We start from the raw sequence: 13503 nt of genomic DNA on the forward strand, positions 1-13503 counted from the left end.
TCAGGCTCCTGCAGCAGAATACCATAAACTGAGTAGCTGCTGTAGTTTGATCTTGGATGTCTCCCAAAGGCCCCTGTGTTGAAAGCTTGGTCCCCACCTTTGGCACTATTTGGAAGTGGTAGAACCTTTAGTAGGTGAAGCCTAATGGAAGAAAGTTAGGGGCATACCCTTTAAGGGGATATTGACACTGTAGCCCCTTTCCTTTCCTTTTTTTCTTTTTTTTTTTTTTCCTGCTGTCTGGACGTCATGAAGTAGACAGACCCCTTTTGCCATGTGCCTCAGCCATAATGTACTGCACAGTCCCAAAGCAATAGGGCCAACCCCCTCTCCTCTGTGCACTGAAACCATAAGCCAAAACACACCTTTTATTAAGTTGATTATCTCAGGTATTTTGTAAAAGCAATGGAAAGTTAATGAACACAGTAGCATATAGACAACAAATTTGCTTTTGATAGTTCTGGAGGCTGAGATCAAGACACCAAGAGATTGAGTATCTGGTGAGGATCTCTTCCCTCATACACAGCATCTGTATAATGTGTCCTCACATGGTAGAAGGGGTGAGGCAGATCTCCAGGGCCTCTTTTGTAAGGGCACTAATCCATTTATAGGGACTCTAACTTCCTGACATAATCATGTTCCAAAGGCCCAACCTCTAAATACCATTACATTGGTAATTAGGTTTCAATATAAGAACTTTGGGGAACACATTTAGTCCATAGCAAGAATCATGTCTATCCACGCATATTTTAGAACTGACTTGTAATTTTGAACCAAATTTTCCTCAAAAATAAAAAAGAAAGAGAGGGAGGGAGGGAGGAAGAGAGAGAGAGAGAGAGAGAGAGAGAGAGGGGGGGGGGAGGGAGGGAGGGAGGGGGGGGAGGGAGAGAGAGAGGGAGGAGAAGGGGGGAAGAATAGTTGGGTTTACATCTTAGTATAGAATCTACTAATTAAAAAACAAAGAATATCTCTCCATTTATCTGCTGCTTTAATTTCCTCAAAAATATTTCAAGTATTTATATGTGGAGTTATTGAACATCTTGTGTTAGATTTATTCATATTTGATGTGTTTAATATTGCTGTTGACACTGTCTCTTAAGTATTTTATATTTCTTGTTACTGGTATATAGAAGTACATTTGATGTTTTTATCTTGATCTATTCAAAAAATTGGTAAACCTACTTTTAAAAATTCCGATACTTTATCTGTAGATTATTTTGAATTTTCTGCAGATACAATCATGAAGTCTATAAACAATGAGGGATTTTTAAATCCTTGCTTCTAATTGTTTTATTTTCATGTCCTCTTGTCTGCTTGCATTGGCTATGAGCTCTCATCATTGCTGATAATAATGGCAGTTGGCATGATGACCCCATGCCCAACTTACGAAGAAAGTGTCAAATATTTCACAATTATGATGTTTATTATAGATTTTCTTGTAGAGCCATTTATCCAATGAAGGAAATTTTAATTTGTTCCTATTGTGCTAAAATTTTATCATGAGTTAATTTTAAATATATCAAAAAATTTTCCTGTCTGCTGGGATAATCATGTGGTTTTTCTCTTTATTTTATTAATATATGAGTTATACCAATAGATTTGTAATGTTAAACCAGTCTTGCATTCTTTATATATAGCCAGCTTTATTGTGATATGTTACCTTTTTATGTATTGTTGGCTTTAGATGCTAATATTTTGTTTAGCATTTTGTTTAGGATTTTTGCATCTGTTTTTATTAAAGAGATTGGTCAGTAATTGTCTTTCATTGTCCTGTGCAGGTTTGCTTACCTTATATAGCAGCTAGTGCAATGGCTTCCTCCTTTGCCTCTTTTTGTCTTTTCTATAAAAGAACTCATGTAATATTGGTGTTATTTCATCCTCAAAACTTGGTAGAATTTACCAGCAATATACCTGGAGCTGAAGTTTTCTATTTATAATATGCCTTTTTCTTCTGATTGCTTGTGAATAAGTTTCTGTGTTTGGTATTTGGCACTTTCATGTGGTGCGTCTATGTGTAGCTGTCCCTGTGTTTATCATGCTTCAAATTGACAAAACTTCTGGCCTGATGTTTTTCATCATTCTTTTTTTTTTTTTTAATCAAGGTATATATCACAGGGACCTGAAGTATCTGCTGAGTAGACAAAAAAAGCACATATATCAGTAGAACATCCACCTCCCAATAATTACTGATGATAAAGTTACAGGGAAAGCTGAACTTGAAAACAAATTTGGCCCAATGGTGCTTGGCAGAACAATTAGTATGCACTAAGAGCTTGGAGCTGTGCTCTGCATGGGGTAGATGCCATGTGTGTTTCATGTTCATGTTTTTATTGTGGTATTCTCTTTTCCTCTGCCATATGTATATGTTCCATGTCTCAGGACAGGAAATCTGAAATCCCTTGGTATTGAGTGAGCAAAAGGCCAAGGCACTATACCTTCTCTTAACCAACCTTATAACCCTGATAAATGTCATACATTATACATTTCACAAAGTGAGTCTTGAGGCCTCAGGTTTATGCTTTTCTCTGTCCTTTTCTTTGGAGGATTTAATTAATTAATCTTCCACTTCAGAGGTCCTCTTTACCTGAGTCACTAAATTACTTTGGAGCGCTCCCAAGTTCCAAATTAGCCATCTACCTCAGGTGTTAAGTGGATAATAATGTCTCTTACTGACACCTTGGAGATTGTTTTAGAGTTAAGTAATTTATTCTTACAAGAATGGACATGATTTTGTTCAGCAACTCAGCATATTTTGCCATGATATAAATAGTGGAATTGATTGGTGAGTGTTCAATCATCAGTTAGCCTTGACCACAACAAAAGTGCAAAATAACTTGGTTTTCAGTATGTTAAGTATGTAAAACTCCTGTAAAAAAGTTAAATAACATGTTTGAAATGTTAATATGGTATTAAAACATTTTGAGAGATATATAGATAGCTTTTTAAAAGACATCTAATTTTTTAAGCCCACATGGAAATACTTATGAATGTGGCGTCATGGTATCTGGTATTTGCTTCAAAATAGTATGATAGGACCAGATGAGTGAGGGTACAGAAAAAATAAGAATGGCTATATATTGACAATTATTAATCTGGAGTATGACTACTTAAGGATTTTAATATTAAACTGCCAACTCTTACATATGTTTATAATTATTTATAATGAAAGTTTTTTAAAAAAGATATTAGATAAATATCAAGTAAATTAGTGCCATCAAGTCCCAAGTTGCTAGAAGAGACTACCAAGGCTAATTTAGTTGCTGCATTCTGAGATTCCATGAAGGCAAGATTTATGGCATAAAATACTTTATATCATGGACTTCTTATATTAACTATCATATTGTAGAAACTCAGTGTTTCTTAATACATCAATAATCTTTGTTTCTATTACTATAAAATTGGTTCTGAATCATTTCCAGCAAATATATCCTTGTAAACTGTATTTTATTAGAAGTTTCTCAGTAAGTACCACCTACCAGTCCACAGGCTATTCAAGTCAAAAACCTAAAATTGATTCCTCCCTTTACTTGATTTCTAAATATATATATATATATATATATATATATATATATATATATATACACACACACACACACACACACACACACACACACATACATACACACACACAATATAGTATATATATGTGTGTTTATGTATATATATTTATATATATATATATACACACACACTACCATATAGCATATGTATGTGTAGTATATATGGTATACCGTGTACATATATACATGTGTATATATACACACACACAGGAAATAAAATCAATGTGTAGAAGAGAGATTTGCACTTCCACATTCAGTGCACCATTGTTCACAATAGCTAAAATATGAAATTGACCTAAGTGTCCATCATTTAGGATAATAGAAAAAAATGAGTTATTTATGCACAATAGAATGGTAGTCTTTAAAAAGAAGGAAATCCTGTCATTTGTGACAATATGGATGAACCTGGAGGCCATTATGTTGAATAACATAAGCAGAATGATGTCAGAACCATAATTATATTGGAATCTAAAAACATTGAACTCATAAAAACAGGAAGTAAAATGTTAATTACCAGGGGTTTGTTGGGGTGGGGTGGGGAGGATTGGGAGAGGTTGGTCAAAGGATTCATACTTTTACTTAGAAGAAATAAACTTGACAGATCTGTTATACAACATAGAGATTAGTTAATAACAATGTGTTATAAGCTCCCAAGGGTTTTAGTGTTCTCACTAAAAAAAGAAAAGAAAAAAAGTGAGATAATGCATATGTTAATTAGCTTAATTTAACCATTTCACTTCACAATATATACATATTTTAAAACAACATGTTACATACCATAAATATACAATTTTTATTTGTCAATTTTAAAACATCCCAGTTGGTTCTCTGGACACCTCTTGCTACCAAGTTCAGTCATCCATTATCAACTACTTGGACAACTGGTGGTAAGAGAGTTACAATCCGAGAGCCACTATTCTTCCAACCTGCACTTCTGCTCCTGCACAGTGCATCCTCCTAGAAGAGCCTGATTCTTTTTTTTTTTTTAATGTAAATCAAGACATTACTCCTCCCCTTAAAACCTTTGATGATTTATATTGAACTTAGAATACAGTGTAAACTTAATCATTGCCAACCAGGCCTGTGTGATCTGTCTCCGGCCTGACACTCCAGTATCATCTCATGCTGTTCCCTCTCTCACTTAATATGTTTCAGTCACTCTGTTCTTTGCTTTGAGCACAGATATATCAGGCACATTCGGCACCTTCTTCCCAGGGGCCATTGCCCTGGTTTGCTTTGCAGGCAGTGTCTTCCTCTGCATGTCAGGCCCAGACACTTTCATAGACTCTCCCTATGTGTATGTAGTTCATGGTAACACTGGTTACAATCTTTTTGTTTGTTTGTTTACTTATAATGCATTTTCTCCAATGTGATGTTTCTCTCTCCTGCCATCTCACCAGAAGTTCATCTCAATGCCTGATTCATAAAAATCACACTTCATTGAAATTTAAAAGATATGATCAATTGTAGGATGCAGTATCATGTTATGTACCACTAAGAAAGTAAAAGCAGTGCAAATTAAACTGTGGCTAATGACTATTGATTCTGAAACAGTCTTGACTTTTCAGATGTCAAATGATTATTTTAAAGTGCATCTTGAATTAATGGAACACTTATTTGTTGACTAAATAAATGAATGCACTTTGCTTAGTCAAGATTTTTTTGTTTGGCAGTAATCTTTTAAGAAAATTATTTTCTAAAAAAAAATACACATATAGAAACCAAGATATCAGACAGATCATGAATAACACTCTGCATGAAAAAGGCATTAGTATGAAGAAATATTAGAGATTGAAAATATTATGAGAGTGATTTTTCAGATTGCCAATTATTGGCTTATTGGCAAGAATTCCAACTCTGAAAATGAAACTGTCATTTGTAGGGAAATGGATGGAACTACAGACCATGTTAAAAAAAAATAAGTCAAACTCAGAAGGTCAAGGATTGTATGTTTCTTTCATATGTGGAAGCTAGAGAGAAAGAAGGAAATGGGAGTGGGGGGCAGGGATCTCATGAAAATCAAATTGAGATCAGTAGAGGAAAGGGACCACAGCTGAGAAGTCTGGAGGGTAGGGGGAAGTGCTGGGGATTGACATGGGCCAAATTATTTTCTTATATTGTGTGCATATATGAATATGTAACAAAAAAATCCCATCATATGTACAACTATAATGTACCAGTAAAAAAAAAGTGGAAAGGAAAAAATACTTTAAAAAACCCAAAATACAATAATTTCAACCTTGAATATGTAAGGTCTTGAGTCGGCCAAGAAACTTGAATTCTCAACAAACATTTCAAGCAATTTGTATGCAGTTGTCCTGGAAGTAGATTTAGCCTTCCACTATACAAGGTAACAAGAAAGAAAAGATGGGGTCAGAGTTGATACACTGATAAAGCTGGCAGTGGGAAGACAGGAGAATATGCATCTGATTTTTGCATGTTCAATAAAATACTGTATAAGGCTATTGGGTCAATAAGGTAGGATAGGGATTTTGAAAGGAAGAGAAGGTTTGGAATAGTCAATAGGAGAGTATGTAAGCAAAGAGGAATTTTCTATGGGAAATAAAATGAGTTTACAGACAAATTTGAGAAACATCAAAATAGAAGACAAGGTGCTTGTTGGATGTTGAGTGGTAGGTAGCCCAGTGTGGTTTACGAGCACCCACTGCTGAACGAGTGACAAGGTGGCCTGGTCTCTTGAGCTGCAGAAGATGGTAGTCCCTAAACTACATTCCATTTCCCTAAGACATGACTATTCCCAGATGGCTGTGAAATTGCTGCATCAATGGTTATCATGTATTTAGATAAAATAAATAAACTTATAGGTTGAGGGAGTCTGGATTTGAACCCTGACCTGGGAATTGAAAACTCAGTCTCCAAAACCAATAAAGTGTACTGCTCCCCAATAAAAAGGAGCCCTTAAAGTGACTGAAATGAGCAGTGTGTATGTGTGTGTATGTGTGTGTGTTTGTGTGTGTGTGTGTGTGGTGTGTAATGAAAAGAAACTCTCATGTGCTACAAATGGAATAGTTTTCTTGTTTTATAGGACAAAATGCAGATTCCCAAGGTAGCGATTCTACTCTCATCCTCTGGTCCAAGTTCATCTGCACAACCTCAGCTTTCCATACTCACACACTTGGGCCATTCTTATTACACATCTTTAATCCCCCCACTAAGGTGATGATCTCTAAATTCAGATGCATGCCCATGTGCTGTTTAAGTTGATGGGGTTCAGGGATGGGAACAATATGACCATCCCTGTTCTGTGTGCTCTGCTGTATTCCCCAGGCCTCCTTTGTCTGTGCTGTTTTTTCGGTCTGCTTGAATGCCTTCACCCTTGCTTGCCAAGTCTTACAGATCTTAAGATCTTATCTGGAGCCTCCCTTCTACCCAGAAGCCTCCTCCGAACCTCCCCAGGCGAGGTTCCCATGCTTCCCCATGCTGCCTTCTGACACCTGCACTCATCATGCCAGGTGTTGACACTCACTCTGTCCTCACTGCCTCTTGATCAATGGGCACCTGTGAAGCTTCAGTCCCTAACCCAGTAGGAGGCTCAGGATTGGCCTTCAAAAATGTCAACAGAATGTTGAAGGGGGAAATATTTCATCATTTTTGAATGTTTAAGTTATATACTTCACCTAGCCAGACTTCTTGTTTTGTAGTTTTGTCTACATGAACTCTCTTGAGGACTGCTGTCTTAAAATAATTTATTAAATCATAAATAGAGGCCAGGTGTGGTGGTGCACATCTGTAATCCCAGCAGCTCAAGTGACTGAGGCAGGAGGATCATGAGTTCAAAGCCAGCCTCAGCAACTTAACAAGGACTTAAGCAACTTAGCGAGACCCTGTCTCTAAATAAAATCCAAAAAAGGGCTGGGGATGTGGCTCAGTGGTTAATCGCCTGTGAGTTCAATACCCAGTACCAAAAAAAAAAAAAAAAAAAAAATAGAATTAGTATACCATGAAAACACCACAATGTAAATAGAAAAATTTGAGTCTGTAAACAGACTCATCAAAAAGAGTAAAAAAACTGGGTAACTATTTTAAAAACAAAGCTCTTTGGACCACATTTTATACAGTAGTAGCATCAAATAAGTATCATTTTGTACTTTCATCAGATCCGTAATGGTTCAGGGGTTTAATCAAAGTCAGACTCTCTTCCTCAGACCCTTCCATTTTGTATCATTTTTTGCTCATATCCTTCATGGTATTAATTAAACGTGTCATTCTCGTGCACCCTTCACCCTCCAACTTTGTAACTACTTTCCTCAAGTTCCCGCAGTATAAACAGTAAAGTTCAAAGTTACTGTGAATTTAGGCTTTTCAAAGTTTCATTGCTCTTTGTGACGATTTTCTCCCATAGAGCCTGTGGCTTCCTCCCCTTCCTGCCTGGGCCTTTAGGGTTTGCGTTTCTCATTCAGGGGGATGTGTTTTTATTTCTCAGAATTTCAGTCACACAAGGGAGAATCATCATTTGCCAGGAGGAGTTCTCAGTGCCTGCCTTTGCTATATTAGGAAGGGCAAAGAAGATTATTATGCGATATAGGAGTTCCTATTCACTAATAAAGGAGAGATTCTAGCCCTTCTTATTTGAAAGTTGTTTATTTCCTTCAGCTTTCAAAAATCACTTGTGTTTACATTTTGTGCTTTAATATTTTACTGTTATTTTCTACTTTAGCCATATCTAGACTCCTGTACAAAATGCTAAATACATGAGTTCCTCTGAATAAATTCATTTTGTGAATTTCATCAGTAATAGCCAATTTTTTTTTAATTTTATTTTGCACCTTTGTGTTTGATTTATTTTTCTTCCTTGCTCCTGAGCTTCTGGAAACATAGGAGCAAACGTAAAATTAAAATCATAAGTGGAGGCCAGGTGGAAGGATCAGAAAAAAATGTTATTTTTTTTGGCAATGATTTTCAAACTACAAGAAATATTGCATAATATACTTTACAAAATATCTTCTGTCCTTTTAAAGTAAAATGTGCCTAACGTTTAGTGCCGAAATATTCTACAGTAATGACATCTGAAACACCTTGTAGTTGGCACATGGTCTGAATGTGGCTCACCCTGCTGTTCCTATCATTGGCACAGGGTGTGAATGCTGGCTCATCGTGGTGTTTCTAGGATGGGGTTGAAGTTTGTTTCGTTGGCGAGCCTGTGGCTTAGGTTCACAGATATGATCAGAGAAAACTAAACATCCAATAATAAATCAGTATGGAAACATAGTGATTATTTTGGAACTGCCTAATACAGGTATCAAAGTGATTGTCCCTCATTGTTATCTTTAAAAATAACAGACAACCCTTTACTGTAATCAAGATATAACAATATTTAATGCAAAAAAGAGAAAGAAATTTAATAACCAATACCACCTGTTCTTTCACACAGGTACAACTTGGCCAAGTAGAAATCAAATGCCCTATCACAGAGTGCTTTGAATTCCTGGAAGAAACAACTGTTGTCTATAACTTAACACACGAAGACTCCATCAAGTATAAGTACTTCTTGGAACTTGGCCGCATTGATTCCAGCACCAAGCCGTGTCCTCAGTGCAAGCACTTTACAACCTTTAAGAAAAAAGGACATATTCCCACCCCTTCAAGATCAGAAAGCAAATATAAAGTAAGCACATTCACCAGAGTTGTGGGTTAGAATGTCACATGATGGGAGCAGCCCTATTGGGCCAACTTGTGGTGGGCATTAAGTGGGCTTCCTTCCCTTCCCGGAGCTGAAGGTGAGCATACATTGCCTGTGATTCTGAAAATGTGTGGTCTGGGGAGACTGATGCTAAGATGGCACTCTTGAGGATTTAATTAAAGATTTTTTTATTGACTTTAATCATGTTGAAAATTCATCTGGTAATATAGTTGGAAAGATAATCTTTATTAGAGTAATACTCATTACCATTACCAATACCAAGTTAATACTAGGGATTTTTTTAAAACTATGAGCTTGATATTGAGTTTCCTAGTGGTCCCAGTGAAAATCTCTTCTAACTCTTTAATAAAGGAAAATAATGTAAAATGTTATTCATTTTTTTATTCAACAAATTTGGAATACCAGTGTATGCTTGGCATTGTACTAAGTTTAGGGGACACAAAAGTAAAGGTGACATTGTCCCTGCTTCATAAAATCTAATAAAGATGTGTTAGTCAGTTTTCTGTCAGTATAACAAGTAACTGAGATAACTGACTTATAGAAAAAATGTTTATTTTGTCTCACAGTTTTGGAGGATTTAGTCCATGACTAACTGGGACTCTCCTTGTGATTAGGGAGCAAGAGAGAGCTAGGGGAAGGGATCAGGTCACACAATCTCCTTTGAAGGCACAGGCTCAGTGACCTGAAGACCTCCCACTAGTCCTCACCTCCTAAGGCTCTACCAACTCCTACTAGTGCCACCCCGGGGAGCCAGCCTTTATTTACCATTCAGGAGATGCTTAAAAATCAAACTATAACAGAAGATAAAAGGAGACATATTCTCTAAAATGACAGTTCACTGTGATTAGAAAAGAACAAATACCATCCCCACCACACACACACACACACACACACACACACACACACACCCCTATTCATATAGGGTGCTTTGGGGACACTTGCAGGAAGCTGGGCACTAGGATGTCAGGAATAGCTTCGCTGAGGAGGTGGGGTCCGGGCAGAATGGAGAGCATTTCAGAGCTCAGAGCAAGGGGTGAGTAAGAGCTCAGGTGCAGAGGCTGAAGCCAGGCCCTAGGAGGCAGCTTTGCAGAGACAATGAGGAAAGAACAGTGAAGAGCAGTTTGGCAGGTATATTAGAGCAGTCCTGTGGAGTCTTCCACACTATGCTCAGAAGTTTGAATTTAATTCCATGAGCATTACAAAAGATCATTGTGGCAGCATTCAGAGGCTGTCACAGGAGGCCAAGACTGAAGGCTGGGAAACCAAGGCAACAGCTGTGGGAGGAATCTTTGACTCATGGCCCTGACTATTGTAGAACTGCTTGGAGAGTTTTTAAGATGCACAGGTGCCCCCAGGCCTACCCCAGAACAATTGTCTTGCAAAGTTTTGAGCCTCACCAGGTGACTATTAGTCAGCAGAACAGGGAACATTTTCAGTAAATGAAGCAGAAAACTAATGAGGCTGTGGCAGTAGTTTTCATCCTTGTTATTACAGTAAATGGCAGGATGAAGTGGTTTCAAAGGCTGTTCAAAATCATCTCCATTTAAGGTAAGTTTTTGCCCATGTTTTGAGTCTTGGAAGCAGTGTTCTGTACATTATTCTTCCTGTGGCTTTGAGGGAACCCTGGTGTGGTTTAGCAAGTACCTTCTTCTGCCATTACAATGATGAGCTGGAGTATTCCTGAGTCAGTCAGAGCTTCTTAGTGACTAACGGGTCTTTGCAACTGCTTGACTCTCATGGTTAATATTTTTATTTCTGTTTTTTATGCAAGCTAGTGCCTTTTAGGTATAACTGTTAGGAGAAACCTTTGGTTAATTTTCTGTAAGAAATGTCATTACTGACATTACAAAAATGTAAGACTAAAATAACTACCCTACAGTGATATTGACTACTGAATTGATAAGAAATACTTTTTTTGTTACTATATGTCTTTATTTATTTACTTATATTCCAATTGTATGTTAATTGATTTTATCAGGAAACTTGTAGTTTTAAAAGTATTTGTTATTTTAGAACATAGGATATTTTACTTTTTTCTAAATTATGTTTAGAATTAGAGATAAGTGAGGTTATTTGTGATATTCAAAATGTACACATAATTGAACCAAAATGGGAATAATTGAATAATGTCAAAATGTATTGTTCTTATTAAATGAGTCAAAGGATCATTTAGAGACAATTACAGCAGCATAAAATGTTATAAGTCTTATTTCATCTGAAATCATGCTGTAATGAGCATTACTTATCACAGTGCACATGTATTGAGAATGAAATATGGAAAAACTGCAAATATAAAATCCTGTATGTGTATGATTTTTGAGTGAACCAAAGGTATCCTGATAACACTTCCCAATGATCATCCCCTGATATCTGTCAGTCGGTTATAGGTTAGGAAGAGAAGCAGGGGGCAAATGGATCAAGATATTAAATCTTGCAGATGCAATTGTTTATTTCTTATAAGCACAGGAAATGTAAAGTTGCTCTGGGAAGAAATTCAATACATAGTAAGTGATAATAAAGCATTTAAAATCCTCAGGGGGTAGTATGGCATAGAAATCTAAATATGTGTTAGTCAACTTTCTGTCATGTGGCAAAATACCTGAAATAATCAACTTACAAGGATATTTCAGGATTTCAGAGGATTCAGTTCTTGTTGGCTGACTTCATTGCTTTTGGGCCTCATGGAGATGAGTGGGTTGTAGAGCAAAGCTGCTCACCTTACAGAGGCCAGAGAGCAGAGAGAGCAGGAGCCAGGATCCCAACATGCCCTTCAAGGGCATGTCCTCAAAGACTTCCTTTCCCTAGGCTTCCCTCCTAAAGGTTCCACCACCTCCCATTAATGCCACAGGCTGCTGACCACTCCTTTAGCATATGGGCCTTTGGGAGACACTCCAGATCCAAGCTATAGCACAATGTAAAAAGAAACTATAAAGCCATTTCCAACCAAAGTAAAGTTACTACCAAATGTGGGGATAATTCCCCTTTTCTACATTGTACACAGTTATAGGTATGATTCAAACACTTCCTGGGTCTATGATATGTACTATTTTTAGTGTAACCTTTATATAGCGTTTATCATCATTAAACTCTAAGCTCTACATTAACATGACCGGATTTATATGCCCATACCTGTCTGGATATTATAGGTAGGGAGGGCTCTGACTCCAGCAAACTCCTGTGATGTTCATGGTTAAAGTATAGTACTCTAAACTGGCACTAAGGTCTTTATTCTTTGTGGTGAACAGATGGACATCTTTCGTTTTGCTGTATTTTTTTTTAATTTTAATTCAGTTTCTCCAGTAATAGAACTCACTTCCAAACTGTTATAGCTTATCATAACTTCAAAAGTAGTGAATTCAAGTACTCAAATGCAACAAGCTGCATCCTAAGGCAACTGCCTTATGTTTATATCCTTAAGTGGGTTTTGTAACTGTTGATAAATCCCTTGTAATGTTTATCTCAGTTGTACTAGTGCTTTTGTTTTGTTTTGTTTTGTTTGGGGGCAGTGCTGGGGATGGAACTCAGGACCTTGCACATACTGAGCAAGAGCTCTACCACTGAACTGTATCCCCAGCCTAGTGGTACTACTTTTGAGTCACTGAGTTACAGTATCTTGTTCTAATGTTATTCTTTGAGCATTTATTATTGTTTTTTTTTTTCCTGAAAATTCAGAGGCACTTAATATAGTAGGCTAAAGTTGTTTGGAAATGTTATGATTGAGTAAATGCTTCTCACATGAAGGTTGAGATCTAAAATATTATATTTGGGGATTTCATTTTCATGCATAGCTCTTTGTAAAGACCACTTGTTAATTATTGTGTAATCAGCAGATGGGAAAAGGTTGAACAGAGTAGAGTTAAGAAGCAGTAACCAGAACTCATTTTCATGTTCATTTATCCTTAGAAGCACTAATTCAGCAACCTCAGCTGGAAAAATTTCGAGTAATAGAGCTTTTCATTGTGTTCTGAACATTGTCAACTCATACTATATCAAATTAAACAAGTACATTCCTGAATTGAGAGACTTACATTGAGACAACCTTGCCTCTTGTCAAATCCAATTTTATTCTTTCATTCATAATATTTATGTCTTCTCTCTGAAACTCACGTCATGATGCTAAAAGGTTTTATGATCCCATTTCTACAAGATTGACTTCAATTCCCAATTTGAAATTTAATTTCTAACCTAAATAGTTCCTAAAATTTATTAATGCAACACCAACTGCCCACCAATTTGGAAATACATTAGTAGCGGGAAAATTAAAAAAATTAAAAAAACATAATT

General features: G+C 36.6%; 1 protein-coding gene across 3 annotated transcripts in view; it reads left to right on the forward strand.

The window, feature by feature from the left end:
- Positions 1-13503, forward strand: part of RNF217 (ring finger protein 217) — a 131600-nt gene that overhangs the window by 75556 nt on the left and 42541 nt on the right. For all 3 annotated transcript variants that reach the window (XM_081295361.1, XM_081295363.1, XM_081295362.1), the window contains exon 2: positions 8950-9183. In XM_081295361.1, the coding sequence (XP_081151487.1) occupies positions 8950-9183 (234 nt within the window). The remainder of the gene's footprint in view (positions 1-8949; positions 9184-13503) is intronic.

This window comes from Spermophilus citellus, assembly GCF_964194105.1.
Source record: "Spermophilus citellus genome assembly, chromosome: 5".
NCBI lineage: Eukaryota > Metazoa > Chordata > Mammalia > Rodentia > Sciuridae > Spermophilus > Spermophilus citellus.